Source organism: Rhinoderma darwinii, chromosome 1 (genome assembly GCF_050947455.1).
Source record: "Rhinoderma darwinii isolate aRhiDar2 chromosome 1, aRhiDar2.hap1, whole genome shotgun sequence".
In the NCBI taxonomy this organism is placed as follows: domain Eukaryota; kingdom Metazoa; phylum Chordata; class Amphibia; order Anura; family Rhinodermatidae; genus Rhinoderma; species Rhinoderma darwinii.
The window spans coordinates 165,192,245-165,209,209 of NC_134687.1; the positions used below are offsets into that span (position 1 = coordinate 165,192,245).

The 16,965-nt window shown below is 42.1% G+C and overlaps 1 protein-coding gene across 4 annotated transcripts in view; it reads right to left on the reverse strand.

Moving 5' to 3' along the window:
- The window catches only part of ZGRF1 (zinc finger GRF-type containing 1), a 140,608-nt gene that overhangs the window by 16,037 nt on the left and 107,606 nt on the right, over nt 1–16,965 (reverse strand). For 3 of the 4 annotated variants that reach the window (XM_075860527.1, XM_075860529.1, XM_075860526.1), the window contains 2 exons: nt 16,557–16,821; nt 14,615–14,751 (listed from right to left, as the gene is read on the reverse strand). In XM_075860527.1, coding sequence (XP_075716642.1) covers nt 14,615–14,751; nt 16,557–16,821 — 402 coding nt within the window. Of the gene's footprint in view, nt 1–14,614; nt 14,752–16,556; nt 16,822–16,965 lie in introns of those variants that run through there. The other variant, XM_075860528.1, reaches the window with a different exon arrangement.

Sequence of the window (16,965 nt, forward strand, 5' to 3'; positions counted from 1 at the left end):
ACTTAATTGTTTGTTCTGGAATGTACGGGGCCTGCGGGAAGCCAGAAAACGACAGGCGGTATTTGATTTTATTAGGAAACAGGAGTCGAGGGTGATAGGATTACAGGAGACACATATGACTAGGGATTCAGTTTCCATGATGCATAGGGCCTGGGTAGGCCATAGTTTTCATTCTTACCATACTACATATTCAAGGGGGGTGAGTCTTCTCATACATAGGGCAGTGCCATTTATATGTCACGACTCCTTCCAGGATGGGGAGGGGCGGTATGTGGGGGTACACTGTACGATGTATCATTGGAATTGTGTGTTGGTGGTGTTGTATGTCCCCCCTCCATTTTCTAGCGGATGTATCAAGAAAGTGGTGGAGGAACTGGCTAGGTACCCGGAGGTGCCGTTACTAGTGATGGGGGATTTTAACGCAGTATTGAATACCAATATGGATAAATTCGGCATGACAGGGGGAGGTTTAACAGCGTTCGGCCATCTTGTTGCTGAAATGGGTTGGCGGGACATATGGAGGGATAAACATCCAAATAGCTTTCAGTATTCTTGTGCGTCTTCCACATATCAGTCTTTATCCAGGATAGACCTAATCTTGTGCTCACCGGCAGCGGTACCATTTGTAGCCCAGATAGAATACTTGCAAAGAGCGTTATCGGATCATTCTCCTTTGTTAATGAAGGTAGAGACGGAGGGGACAAGGGTGCTGGAAACTCAATGCCTTTTGGCTGAAGTTAATAGATAATAAACAAATTTTAGACCTCATAAAGGAATACTTTCAATTCAATTCGGGAACGGTACCGCAAGAGATACTGTGGGACGCGATGAAGGCGTGGCTGAGAGGGGTGTTCATCCAGCACATTTCAGCAGTAAAAACACGGTCTAGACAATTAGGAGAAGCGCTGTTGGAAAGGGTAACGGAGACAGAAAGGCTACATATAATAGATAACACACCAGACACATTAAAGCATTGGGTGGAGGCGCAGCGGTTGTTAAAACAGCATCAGTTGGAGAGGGCAGATAACAAAAGGATGTTTTTAAAACACCAATATTATGAGGAGGGGGAAACCACTGGACGGCTGTTGGCAAGGATGGCGCAGGCTCAGAGGGAGAATAATTACATACACACTATTAAAGGGGAGGGGGGGAAGTTGGAGACGGATACAGGACAGATTTTGAAAGTGTCTCAGCAGTTTTACTCGAATTTGTATGCCTCTAGGGCAGAGCACACACCTCAGAAGCTGGAAGAGTATATAGGGGAGATAGAACTTCCCAGGTTGGGAGGGGAGGAGAGAGGGACATTGGAGGAGCCCATATCTCTGGAGGAACTCCAGGCGGCTATAGGGATACTAGCCAGTGAAAAGGCGCCGGGGTCGGATGGTCTTCCGGTGGAAGTTTTTAAGGAATATGGGGAGGAGCTCGCACCGCAGTTATTGGCCACTCTTTTAGATAGCTTTGATAGGGGGCGGCTTCCGGAAACAATGTACGAAGCGACTATAGTCGTTCTGCCTAAAGAGGGGAAGGATCCCCAGCTCCCGGACTCTTATAGACCAGTTTCCCTACTGACGGCGGATATTAAAATCATGGCGAAAGTATTGGCGCTTCGACTAGCTAAAGTAGTGGCTGGGGTGGTACATGGAGATCAGGCCGGCTTTATGCCATCCAAATCGACGGCGGTGAATCTGAGACGGCTGTTCTTGAATTTACAAGTTCTGCCGGATAATCGTGGGGGGAGAGCCATTATGTCCTTAGATGCGGCTAAAGCATTCGATTGCGTGGAGTGGAATTATTTGTGGTCAGTTCTGGAGAAAATGGGATTTGGCCCTAATTATATAAAATGGGTAAAGTTGTTGTATGTAGCCCCGACAGCAAAGATAAGGGTGAATGGGGTGCTATCGGATCGGTTTGCGCTGGAGCGGGGAACGCGTCAGGGATGTCCATTATCTCCATTGTTGTTCTCGTTGGCGGTGGAACCCTTGGCGTGTGCAGTGAGACAACATGAACATATTCAGGGGTTGAGATATGGGGGGGTGGAGGAACGAATTGCACTATACGCAGACGATATGCTGTTATTCATGGCGGATACCGAGCGCACACTACCGTTAGTGATGGCCCTAATTAAGCGGTTTGGGAAATATTCAGGACTACTCATTAATTGGTCAAAATCGGCTCTAATGCTCATGGACCCGGGGGTTATCCAGAATGGGGAAGAGGAGGTGGAGATACCGGTGGTCACGGAGTTTAAGTATTTGGGGGTTAGGGTGACGGCGAAAGCACAGGATTATATGTCCCTTAATGTAATGCCACTGTTAACAACGATAAAAGCCAAAGTAGAGGCGTGGAATAAGTTACCGCTATCGGCTCTGGGTAGGACGAATCTGATTAAAATGATCCTTATGCCCCAGGTGCTGTATGTCCTACATAACTCCCCGGTATGGATCCCCAAATATTGGTTCAGGAGATTGCATAACCTTTTTAGGGACCTAGTATGGAAGAAGGGGGTACCTAGGATTAAACTGGAGAAATTACAGCTGCCAAAGGAGGAGGGGGGCCTGGCTGTGCCCAATGCTTGGGTGTATTATTTAGCTGCCCAATGTCAACATTTCTGGGGGTGGGAGCAGGAAGAGACATGGGGGTCCAGTGCGCGCATCCTATCATATCTGGGGGGGGGGGGGGGGGGAGAACCCGTTGGCAGGACTGGAAGCGCACAGCTATAAACAGATGGCGAGTACCAGACCCACTCTGCTGCTCATACACAAGGTGTGGTGGCAGTGCAAGCAATTGCTGGGGATAGGAGAGTGCACTAAATATACACCACTCTGGAGGAATGCTTATTTGGGGGAATTGGGTAAATTGGAAGGGATGCAGGGGTGGGAGCAGCGAGGCATAATACGATTGAGTCAGTTGTACGAGGGAGGCATACTCAAATCCTTTCAGCAAATGAGGGAGGAGTTTCAACTGGACTCCCGCATGTTCTATCAGTACCTGCAGATTCGGCACGCTGTGCAGACACAAGCGGTCAGTGTGGACCTGACGATGCATGCCGCGGGGGTGTTGGAGCATATTGCAAAAGCAGTAACGTCAAAAGGATTAATTTCATTGGTTTATCGCAGGTTATTGGTGGAACATCTGGGGGATCCTATGGCACCAGTGAAAGCTGTATGGGAGAGGGATGTGGGTCCTATTACAACAGACCACTGGGAGGCGGTATTGGCAGCAACATGTACTTTGTCCATTAATGTAGCACAACGAAGATCGCAGTTGTTTTTGATACATAGGGTGTATAGGACCCCGTGGGTGCTGAAACAAATGGGATTAAGAGCGGATGCCAAGTGCCCTAGGTGCCCGGAGGAAAAAGCAGACATCCTTCATATGTTCTGGACATGCGGGAGGCTGGGGAGTCTGTGGACGGAAATATTGGAACTAGTGGGGAGAGTGTTTGAGGTACAGATTCCATGGGATCCTGTGGTAATGCTGCTAGGGTATGTTGGAGATTTGGTGGGGGATAGGATGTCAGGGTTGGCAATTGCTAAAATACTGTATCAAGTTAGGAAAGGAATAGCAAAGCACTGGCTGGATGCGGAGCCACCATCAAAACAAGAAATCATAGGGGCACTTAACTCACAGGTTCTGATGGAATATAGGATATACTCCAAGAGGGGGTCCAGGGTCAAGTTTGAAAAACAATGGGCTAGGTGGATTGATCAATCTGGGTATGCTTCTGTGGAGCTAATGACACTAAGGCCACACGTTCAGGTATAGGGCCACTGACGGGGGGGTACATACGGAGAGCAGGTGTAAGATGGGGAATGGAAAAGGGGAAGAGAAGGAGAGAGGATTGGAAAAGTGGTACTGAGAAGACCGGCTGGGGGGATACAAGGGGGAAGGGAATGTTTGGTTGGATGTAAATAATTGGGTCTGTTGAAATTTGCTTATACACTGTATGAGAACGTACAATGACCTGTAATAATGTGGAGTTTATTGAATAAAATTGAACTGATTAAAAAAAAAAAAACTGAGTTAACCAATGTCTGTGGGAAGGGTATGGCCTGCCTGTGTGTAGCCAAGACTCTTTCCTACCTAGTGTCTGTCTCTTAGTGCCTGGGGTCTATACCATGGTGCTGTGTCTCCAACGATATTAACGAGAAACTATATAAAAACTGTACTGTTTGGGCTCAGTTCTACAGTATGAGGGGACTTGATAGCGCTATTGCGGTTAATGTTACATTATTACATTTTATATTATTCTGATATTTTGCTTTACTTTTAAACATTCCTTATATATTCAGATTATATTTGCATGGGCATCACGGTCACGGAATCTTGGACCAATGTAGGACATGCTTTACTTTTGTCGGAACAGAGCAACGGGACTGTCAAAAAAACTGAAGTGTGCATGGCCCCATTGAAATGAATGGGTCAGGGTGCTAGCCGTCTGAAAAACGGCTAGCACCCTGAAGAAAATGACTGAAGTGGGCATGAAGCCTTATATAGGCCTGCCCGTGCCATAATTACAGCCTGAAATAGGACATGTTCTATATTTTTCAACGGCCTGGGCACCTTCCCGTAAGCAAACGGGAAGGTACCCGTGGCCATTAGAAGTCTATGAGCCCGTAATTACGGCCCGTGATTACGGGTGTTTTTACGTTCGTGTGCACGAGGCCTAAATCTGTAATGAATATATTGCTTCATTTCATTTCTGTTATGCTTTCAATAGCATTAGTTACACTCTCTAGCAATTACATTCATATCGAGGGGTAGCAATTAAATTATTACTGAGAGGTATTTAAATAGTGAGCTTTTACTCTATCCATACCGTAAGTCAACCTCCCGAGCAACGCCAGGTATAAAAGCTAGTATAATATATAGATAAATTTTTATTAACTTTTTATGGGGAGGAAATTTAAAAAAAAAACAGCTATATTCCAGCATTGTATTTCACGTTTTAAATTTACTATGTGGTGTAAACAAGATATTATTTTCATTCTATGTGTCGGTACAATTACGGTTTGAGAACATGTGCACAAAAAAAACACGAACAAAAATGATTTATTTTTGCATTGCCTCCAAGAGCCATAACTTTTTTATTTTTCCATCAATGTGGGCTTGTTTTTTTGCGAGATGAGATACAGTTTTCATTAGTACCATTTTTGGGAACATGAGACTTATTAATTTACTTGAGAATGGAAAGAAATGCAATTACACCGTTGATTTTTTTAGCGTTATTTGTTGTATAACGCTCACCATGCGGTTTAACCCCTTCCCGCATTTTTACGTACAGTTACGTGATGGGAACTGGTGTTTTCACGCAATTCCACGTAACTGTACGTGAAGGAGATGGAGCTGGTTCAGGAGATGAGCCAGCGACATAACCGCCGGGTGACAGCTGTATGTTACAGCTGGCATCCTAAGGTATCGGCCAGGACCGGAGCTAGCCTCCGATCCGACCGATTAACCCCTCACATGCTGCGTTCAATAGAGATCGCAGCATGCGAGGAGTTTATAGCCACCGGCACCCCAGCAACGTGATCGCTGGGTTGCCGGTGGCTGTAAAGGCGATCGGAGGCCTAATACTTACCTCCCGGTCTGCCAGCAACTAAATCCTCCTATGCCCCGTCGGTGGTGGGGCCCAAAAGGCTTCCGGTACCATCGGCAAGATGGCGCCGGCTCAGAAGCTGAGCCGGCGTCATCAGCAGTGGGTGTCCACTGTATTTTACAGCGGACATCCCACTGTAAAGGCAGGAACAGGAGCTAGCTCAGATTCCTGCCAATAACCCCTTCAATGCAGCAATCCAATGCGATCACTGCATCAAAAAGGTTTGTATCAAATCGGCAGGCTGCCATGCGATGGCAAGGCTGGCGACTGCTACTATGGCAAACGGAGGCCTAACAATGGCTTCCTATCTGCCATTACGGAAGCCGATTACGCCCCGTCCGGAGGCGGAGCCTGATCGGCTTGCTGTCAGTGAACAACTGACAGTCCTAATACATTGCACTACATAGGTAGTGCAATGTATTAGAACATCAAACAAACAGTTGGACCCTCAAGTCCCCTAGTGGGACTAAAGAATAGTGTAAAAAAAAAAAAACAAGTGTAAAAAAAGTAAAAATAAAAGTTGTCAAAAATACAATAAAAGTTTCAAGTAATAACCTAAAACACAATCGCCCTTTTTCCCTTATCAAGTCATTTATTATTGAAAAAAATAATAAAGCCATCCATATTTGGTATCGCTGCGACCGTAACGACCTGAACTATAAAAATATGATGTTATTTATTCCGCACAGTAAACGCCTTAAAGAAAATAAATAAATACTAACATAATTGCTATTTTTTGGTCACTTTGTCTTCCAAAAATTGAAATAAAAAGTGATCAAAAAGTTGCATGTACCAAAACTCGTCTCGCAAAAAACAAGCCCTCATACAGATCCGTCAACGAAAAATTTTAAAAGTTATGGCTCTCAACATGGCAACAGAAAAAATCCATTCTCTTTACAAAAGTTATTTTATTGTGCAAAAAGTTGTAAAACATAAAAAAGTGCAATAAATTAGGTATCGCCAGAATCGGTGACAAAAGGTAACATGTAATTTATAACGCGTGGTGAACGCTGTATAAAAAGAACTAAAAAAATATGCCAAAATTGCTGTTTTTTGGTCACATTGCCTCCCAAAAAAAAAAAAAAAAAGGATAACAAGTGGTCAAAAAGTCGCATGTACCCCAAAATGGTACCAATAAAAACTACAGCTCGTCCCGCAAAAAAAGCAGCCTTCATACCACTACGTCTATGAAAAAATTTAATTAGTTAAGGCTCCAATAAGTCAGGAAAGAAAAAATAGGCAGTTGTGCCGACCCGAGGGGAACATTTCTTCTGTTTCAAGTGGCGAATTATCAAGGCCCCTAAAATTAGGGAACCAGGAAGGGGAGGGCCCAACCATATCTGCTGGAAGCGAGGGCGCCCGTATTATAACAGGACAACACTTTCCCGGCAAAATTCCCCAAACTGCAAAAATGCCGAGTGTGGACCAAAAGGGGAATAAGTAAGGACCATTTATTAGTGAGACACCGGCCTGTGTAGAAAGGATTGCGTCACAGCGTAACAAATATCTATGGATTCTTTTATTGTTTTTTTTTACCCCATTATTATACCACCTGACTATGCCCCTTATATACTCCGCCCGGCTCACATGTACCCCCACATTATAAACGGAAACACCAGTAAGACTCCAAACAAAACTACTACCAAGCAAAATCCACGCTCCAAAAGCCAAACGGCGCTACCTCCCTTCTGAACGCTACAGTGTGCCCAAACAGCAGTTTACTTCCACATAAATGGCATCGCCATACCCGGGAGAACCCTTTTAACAATTTTTGGGGTGTGTGTCTCCAGTGGCACAAGCTGGACACTACATATTTGCCACTGAAATAGCATATCTAGGGAAAAATGAAAATGTTTACTTTGCACCTTCCGCAGAGCAATCATTAATGGAAAAGGCCTGTGGAGTGAAAATGCTCACTACACCCCTTAATAAATGCCTTGAGGGGTGCAGTTTTCAAAATGGGGTCACTTCTCAGCAGTTTATTTTATTATTTCACATCAGAGCCTCTGCAATTGTGATCCAATACTTTGTAAATTGCCAAATTAGGCCTTAATTTTACATGGTACTCTTTCACTCCTGAGCCTGGTCGAATGTCCAGGCAAAAGATTAGGGCAACATGTAGGCTGCTTCTAAAACCGGGAAACAGAGCATAATAATAAGAGAGCGGTCTTGTTATGGTGGCACAAGCTGGGCACCACATATTGGCATATCTATGGAAAAAATCCAATTTTCACTCTGCAACATCTAGTGTATACTAACTTCTGGAAAACACCTGCAGGGTTAACATGCGCACTACACCCCTAGGTGAATACCTTGAGGGGTGTAGTTTCCAAAATGGGGTCACTTCTGGGGGGGGATCTACTGTTTTGGTCCCACAGGGACTGTGCAAATGTGACATAGCGCCCAGAAACCAATCCAGCAAAATCTGTACTCCAAAAGCCAAATGGCGCTCTTTCCCTTCTGAGCCCTACTCTGTACCAAAACAGCAGTTTATAACCACATATGGGGTATTTCCGTACACAGGAGAAGTTGCTTTACAAGTGTTGGCGTGCTTTTTTTTTATTTATTTGTTGAGAAAACGAAAAATTTTCAGCTAAAACTACGTCTTATTGAAGAAAAAGGATTTTTTTTATTTTCACTGCCCAATTCCAATAAAATCTATGAAACAGCTATGGGGTCAAAATGCTCACTACACCCCTAGATGAATTCCTCAAGGGGTGCAATTTCATGAATCAAGTCACTTTTAGGGAGTTTCCACTGTACTGGTACCTTAGGAGCTTTGCAAAAGTGACATGGTGTCAAGAAACCAATCCAGTAAAAATCTGTGCTCCAAAAGCCAAATGGCACTCCTTCCCTTCTGAACCTTGCCGTGTGTCCAAACAGCAGTTTATGACCACATGTGGGGTATTGCCGAAGTCCAGAGAAATTGCTTTACAAATGTTGGGGTTATTTTATTCCTTTATTTGTTGAGAAAATGAAAAATGTTGAGCTAAAGCTACGTCTTACTGGAAAAAAAGGATTTTTTTTAATCTTCACTGTCCAATTCTAATAAAATCTATGAAACCCCTATGGGGTCAAAATGCTCACTACACCCCTAGATGGATTCTTCAAGGGGTGTAGTTTCCTAAATGGAGTCACTTTTTTGGAGTTTTCACTGTTTTGGTCCATAAGGGGCTTAGCAAATGCGACGTGGTCTCCGCAAACCATTCCTGCTAAATTTGAGCTCCAAAAGCCAAATGGCGATCTTTCCCTTCTAAGCTCTGCCGTGTGTCCAAACAGCCGTTTATGACCACATGTGGGGTATTGTTTTACTCGGGAGAAATTGCTTTACAAATGTAGTGGTGCATTTTCTCCTTTAGTAGTTGTGGAAATTAGAAAAAATTTGCGAAACCTACATTTTCTTTGAAAGAATGTAGATTTTCATTTTCACGGCCGAATTCCAATAATTTCTGCAAAAAAACTGCGGGGTCAAAATGCTCACTATACCCCTAGATAATTTCCTCAAGGGGTATAGTTTCCAAAATAGGGTCACTTTTGGGGGATTTCCACTGTTTTGGCACCGCAAGAGCCTTTCAAACCTGACATGGTGCCTAAAATATTTTCTAAAAAAAAGGAGGCCCCAAAATCCTCTAGGTGCTCCTTTGATTCTGAGGCCTGTGCTTCAGTCAATAAGTGCACTAGGGCCACATGTAGGGTATTTCTAAAAACGGCAGAATCTGGGCAATAAATATTGAGTTGCGTTTCTCTGGTAAAACTTTGTGATACAAATTTTTTTTATGAAAAATGAATTTCTGCAAAAAAAAAAAAAAAGAAATGTGAACATTTCACATCTACTTTGACTTAATTCCTGTGAAATGTCTAAAGAGTTAAGAAACTTTCTAAATGCTGTTTTGAATACTTTGAGGGGTGAAGTTTTTAAAATGGGGTGACTTATCGGGGGTTTCTAATATATAAGTCCCTAAAATCTGCTTCACAACTGAACTGGCCCCTGTAAAAATAGCATTTTGAAATTTTCTTGAAAATGTGAGAAATTGCTGCTAAAGTTCTAAGCCGTGTAACGTCCTATAAAAATAAAAGGATGTTCAAAAAACAATACCAATCTAAAGTAGACATATGGGTGATGTTAATTAGCAACAATTTAGTGTGGTATTACTATCTGTCTTACAAGCAGATACATTAAAATTTAGAAAAATGCAAATTTTTCTCTAAATTTTGGTGTTTTTCACAATTAGATCCTTTATGTTACTGGCAAAATTTGCTTGATACATTAAGTCCAATGTGTCACGAGAAAACAATCTCAGAATCGCTTGGATAGGTAAAAGCATTCCGAAGTTATTACCACATAAAGTGAAACATGTCAGATTTGAAAAAATTGGCTGTGTCCTGAAGGCCAAAACAGGCTGTGTCCTTAACCCCTTCCCGCACCTGGACGTAACTGTACGTCCAGGTGAGCAGTAACTTTGCGCACCTTGGCGTACAGTTACGTCCGCGCTTTAACAGTTAACCGCCGCGCGGCGCTACACCGCAGCGGCGGTTAACTGTGCAGGGTGTCAGCCCTGCTCTCCCCGTTGCCGATCAGCAGCCTGTCGCCGCTGAAATCGGCAATTAACCCCTTCGATGCGGTGGTCGATTGCGATCACCACATCGAAGAGGTTTACAGCGGATCGGCAGCCCCCCACATGTATTTGCGGGGGCTGGCGATCCTTATCACGGCAATCGGAGGTCAGATAATGACCTCCGGGTTGCCATGTACGGAAGCCTCGGAGGATCAGCCCCCGGCCGGTCCTCCGATGCTTCCTGTCAGTGTGACTGTCACGTCACAATGACAGTTAGAACACATTACACTACGTGTGTAGTGTAATGTATTCCAGCAGCGATCAGAGCTGCCAGTCTAAGTGTCCCCTAGTGGGACAAGTAAAAAAAGTAAAAAAAAGATAATAAAAATGTTTTTAAAAAGTGTAAAAATAAAAGTTAGAAGTGACATAAACAAAGAATGCTTTTTTTCCTATAATAAGTCTTTTATTATAGGAAAAAAATTAACACGTTAAAAAAAGTACACATATTTGGTATCGCCGCGTTCGTAACGACCCCAACTATAAAACTGTAATATTATTTTTCCCGCACGGTGAACACCGCAAAAAAAATAAACAAAAAACAGTGCCCGAATCACAATTTTTTGGTTACCAACCCTCCCAAAATATACAATAAAAAGTGATCAAAAAGTCGCACGTACGCCAAAATGGTACCAATACAAACTACATCCCGTCCCGCAAAAAACAAGCCCTTACATCGCTTTTTTGACTGAAAAATAAAAACGTTATGGCTCTCAGAATAGGGTGACACAAAAATGTATTTATTTTATAAATAAGTGATTTTATTGCACAAACGCTGCAAAACATAACAAAATTATATACATCTGGTATCGCTGTAATCGTATCGACCCGCAGAATAAAGTATAATGGTCATTTATAGCCCAGGGTGAAGGCCATAAAAAAACGAATAAAAAACATTGTCAGAATTGATGGTTTTTGGTCACCTTGCTTGCCAAAAAATGGAATAAAACGTGATCAAAAAAATTTCTGGTACCCCAAAATGGTACCAATGAAAACTACAGATTGTCCCGCAAAGAATAAACCCTCACACAGCTCCGGTGGAGAAAAAATAAAACCGTTCTGGCTCTCAGAATATGGCGATGCAAAATGTGCGGAGTGTTCCAAAAGCAGATAAGATTGGGCGCCATTTACCAGTGCGACACCGGCCACACATCTGCGGATTATTATTTATTTACTGCATTATTATACCCTCTTATTATACCCTGATGTACCCCGCACAGATAACATGTACCCTGATGTACCCCGCACAGATAACATGTACCCTGATGTACCCCGCACAGATTACATATGCCCCCACATTACAAACTGAAACACCAGTAAAACCCCAAACAGAACAACTACCAAGCTACATCTGCGCCCCAAAAGCCAAATGACGCTCCCTCCCTTCTGAGCCCTGCAGCGTGCCCAAACACCAGTTTACGTCAACAGATATGGCATCGCCATACCCGGGAGAACCCGGTTAATATTTTATGAGGTATTTGTCTTCAGTGGCACAAACTGGGCATAACATATAGTGCACTAAAGTGGCATATGAGTGGAAAATTGTAATTTTCACTCCGCACCATGCGCTGCGCATTAACCCCTTCGCGCACCACAACATAGCATGTCTTAGTGTGGGGGGTGATGTATGGAGCGTCTCACGTGAAAAATAAAGAATTTAAAACGGCAAAATCGCTGTTTTTTTGGTCACCTTCGCTCTAGCTAAAAATGTAATAAAAAGTGCTCAAACAGTTGTATGTACCAAAAAATGGTACCAATAAAAACGACCGCTCGTCCCTCAATAAATAAGCCCTCATACCGCTCTATTGACTGAAAAATAAAAAAGTTGTGGCTCTTCGAACGCGGGGAGGAAAAAACTAAAAAGGAAAAGAAAAAAATGGATCAGTCCAGAAAGGGTTAATTACTTTCTAATGAAAAACCATTTATGACCACACGTGGGGTATTGCCGTACTCGGGAGAAATTGCTTTACAAATGTTGGGCAGCTTTTACCCCCTTTATCCTTTGTAAAATTTAAAAAAATGCAACATTTTAGTGGAAGAAATGTTGATATTCATTTTCATGGCCCAATTCTAATAAATCCTGCAAAAGACTTGTGGGGTCTAAATGCCCACTATACCCCTAGATAGATTCTTTAAGTGGTGTAATTTCCACTTTTGGTGGGTTTCCACTGTTTTGGCCTCTCAGGGGCTTTGCAAATGCGACATGGCACCCAAAAACCATTTCAGCTAAATTTGAGCTCCCAAAGCCAAATAGCGCTCCTTCCCTTCTAAGCCCCGCTGTGGGTCCAAACAGCACTTTATTACCACATATGGCGTATTTACGTAATCGGGAGAAATGGTTTTACAAATGTTGGGGTGCTTTTTCGCCTTTATTCCTTGTAAAAATTAAAAATGACTACCTTTTTTCAGAAAAAAAGTCGATTTTTACCTTTACAGAATAATTCCAATGAATTCAGCAAAACAACCGTGTGGTCAAAATGCTAACTTTACCCCTAGAAAAATTCCTTGATGAGTGTAGTTTCCAAAATGGGGTCACTTTCCGGGGGATTCCACTATTTTGTTCCCTCCAGTGCAATTCAAACGCGACATGGCACTGAAAACTATACCAGCAAAATCAGAATTTCAAAATCCAAATGGTGCTCCTTCCCTTCTGAGTCCTGCTGTGGGTCCAAACAGCAGTTTATTACCACATATGGGGTATTGCTATAATCAGGAGAAATTGCTTTACATATGTTGGGGTGTTTTTTCTCTTTTATTCCTTGAAAAAATTACAAATTTCTACGTTTTTTCAGAAAAAAAGTAGATTTTCACCTTCACAAACTAATTCAAATAAATTTAGCAAAAAAAACTGTGGGTTCAAAATGCTAATTATACCCCTAGATAAATTCCCTGAGGGGTGTAGTTTCCAAAATGAGGTCACTTTTGGGGGTCTTTATTGTTTTGGCCCCACAAGACCTCTTCAAACCTGACATGGTACCTAAAATATATGCTAGAAAAAAGGAGGCCCCAAAATCCACTAGGTGCTCCTTTGCTTCTGAGGCCGGTGTTTCAGTCCATGACCGCACTAGGGCCACATGTGGGGTATTTCTAAAAACTGCAGAATCTGGGCAATAAATAATAAGTTAAATTTCTCGGGTAAAACCTCCTGTGGTATAGAAATTTTTTTATTACAAATGAATTTTGTAAAAAAAAAATGAAATTTGTAACTTTCACCTCTACTTTGCTTTAATTCCTGTGAAACGCCTAAAGGGTTAATACACTTTCTGAATGCTGTTTTGAATACTTTGAGGGGTCCAGTTTTCAAAATGGGGTGATTTATGGGGACTTTCTAATATATAAGGTCCTCAAAGCCACTTCAGAACTGAACTGGTCCTTGTAAAAATCACCTTTTGAAATTTTCTTGAAAATATGAGAAATCGCTGCTAAAGTTCTAAGTCTTGTAACGTCCTAGAAAAATAAAACAATGTTCAAAAAACGATGCAAACATAAAGTAGACATATGGGTGATGTTAACTAGTGACTATTTTGTGTGGTATTACTATCTGTTTCACAAGCAGATACATTTAAATTGAGAAAAATGCTAATTTTTGCAAATTTTCTCCAAATCTTGGTGTTTTTTACAAATAAATATTGAATTTATCAACCAAATTTTTTCACTAACATAAAGTACAATATGTCACGAGAAAACAATCTCAGAATCGCTTGGATAGGTAAAAGCATTCCGGAGTTATTACCACATAAAGTGACACATGTCAGATTTGAAAAATCGGCTTCGTCCTGAAGGCCAAAACAGGCTCAGTCCTGAAGGGGTTAAGGGATTAAATAACATGTTAACTTTATTGTTTGCGTCGTTATGATCGCGGTGATACTATATGTGTGTATTTTTAAAAAAATTTTTTTTAAAGGAAATAATAGTTTTATTCCATTTTTACTGTGCAATTTTTTCTTTTATGAACTTTATTTTTTTTAGTCCCTCTAGGGAACTACACTATGCGATCTTCCGATATAATGCTTTGGTATACTTAGTATACCAAAGCATTAGTTCCTGTCATAGTAAAACTGACAGGAAGTCTGTTAGCATGGCCTAAAAGGCAAATAGTCATGGCATTTGGGGCTAATGTTAGGTCCCTGGCTGCCATGACAATTCATTGGCGGCTGGTCCCCTCTTTCTGTCAAACGACTTAAATTTCAGGGTCGCTATGGACCACGGCATTTAAGGAGTTAAAGGCCAGGGTCTAAGTTTTCTCCGAACACAGCTGTAGCTCAGCTGTCAGTCACAATGACATACATGTACTTCGGAATGTGGGAAGGGGGCCCTTCCCGTGACGGGTATGTACATGATTATGGGGTGATTGTGATTTTCCTTCTTTTTTTTTTGTCGGAGTGCTCTTATTTTTGTTTACCTTCCCAGACTTTGTTCTGATATGTTTCCTCTGTGTACTGGATGCCTCCTCTTCTTCTTTCCTTTCTTGATAAAGTGCCAGTATAGCACTGAGCCTTTCATCCCACTGACTTATATGATTTAATCCATCTTTATGCTCTGGAAACAAAAAAATGCTACATTTATGTCTTTAATGTGGCTGTAGTCAAAAACATAACAGAGTGTAATATCTTATAAATCACCATGAGAAGGACTGAGTCACTAGAGTGGCGTCAACTTGAAGATAAGGTACATTTTTTGCTCATTGTAAAAGCTGAATTTCTGAATAGCAGACATCCGTTTAGTACACAGAATTGTATCAAGCATTTTAGATTCCCCATATATGCACCAGGTGTCTTGAACACATCAGCATTAAGGGTGTCTTCCCTAAGCCATGACAACTTCCTGTTGTCAGTGCGACTGTTAAAATGGTAGTAGTCAAACGATGTCTGTCCATGCACCACTCGTACAAGGTCATGACGCCGGTTAGTGTCAGGGCCTTATGTGCAACTAAGAACTTCAACGTCATCAGTGTTGAATCGCGTACAACCTCCTGACTTTGCCCAGCATCATTACGTTGTATGAGCAACGCTGGAGGGATGAAGGAGCCGGAGGGAAGATGAGGAGCAATGAGGTGACTATAATTTATTTTAACTGGTTAATGGGGGGTGAGAGTAAGGTAGGGGCCCAGCATGGGTTTCTACCTTGCTACGCCCCCAGCTAGGAGCTGATGTAGTTTTTCACTATAATTTACGCCAGTTTTGTCGAGCCTCGATGGCTATGCTCCCTTTCCACAAAAGTGGGTGGCGAAAAAGACCAAGTGTCTCAATTTGCGACTTTTAGGCCCTTTTGTAACTTTTCAACGTCAGAAAACTGGCGTAGAAAGGTTGTAAATTACCCCCTAACTGTTTGGGCATCCACTTGGCAAATGAGATTTAATGTGAATAAATGTAAAGTTATGCATCTGGGTACTAATAATCTGCATGCACAATATGTCCTAGGGGGGGGTAAAACTGGGAGTGTCACTTGTTGAGAAGGATCTGGGTGTACTTGTAGATCATAGGCTAAATGAGAAAATGCAATGTCAATCAGCTGCTTCTAAGGCCAGCAGGATACTGTTGTATATTAAAAGAGGCATGGACTCGCGGGACAGGGATGTAATATTACCACTTTACAAAGCATTAGTGAGGCCTCATCTAGAATATGCAGTTCAGTTCTGGGCTCCAGTTCATAGAAAGGATGCCCTGGAGTTGGAAAAGGTACAAAGAAGAGAATCTAAACTAATAAGGGGCATGGAGAATCTAAGTTATAAGGAAAGATTAAAAGAATTAAATGTATTTAGTCTGGACATGAAGTATATTAATGGTCCATACAAGACATATAGTGAAAAGCTGTTTAAAATCCGCTTAAAAGGCAAGGGGGCACTCCCTCTGTCTGGTGAAAAAAAAGCTTAAATCTCCACATACGACAAGACTTCTTTACTGTAAGAGTGGTAAAGCTATGAAATAGTCTACCTCAGGAGCGGGTTTTAGAAGAAACAGTTGCTGGCCTCTAGAATGTTCTAGATGATTTCTTGAAAGAACACAACATCCACGCTTATCTGAATGTAAAGATTCCTTGTATGAATGTTGATCCAGTCTGATCACCACGGGACCCGGAAGGATTTTTTTTCCCTTTCAGGGCAGATTAACGAATGCCTTATGGGTGGTTTCCTTCCACTGGGTCAATATAGGGAAACAAAGTTCTAAATTTAACTTTCCCCTTTCCTTTCATCCACATCCTCCTTGCTCTGATTGAACTTGATGGACAAGTATTTTTTTTTTTCAACCGTAATAGCTATGTTATAAGAGATAAGTGAATTGACACCAATGCATTCATAAATATAGTTACACACCGAATTGTCCACATGGTGTTACATTACGTACTTTCACAGTGATGGATCACCTGCTCCCACAGCTTGTTCTTTCTCAAGCAGGCGAGACTGCCAACAATTAATAAATGTCGCTTTCCCCTAGTCAGCGCAACGTTCATCCTCTTTTCTGAGTCTATAAACCCAACCTGCCTCGTTCGGACACAAGACAGGATGATTATTTCCTTTTCAGCTCCTTGGAAGGCATCCACAGTGGACACCTGAATGGCTTTCATATTCGATGGGTCACATACAGCAGCAGAGCTAAGCATAGAGCAAATCTGCGTACAAGAGATATTAATTCTTTATTGAACATGTAAAAATATACAGACAATCCAACTATTTACCCTGCCCTCTGTGCGGAGGACACTTCATGTTCTGATTTTCTGTCATTATGCGAACTGAAAAAAAGATTACACATACAT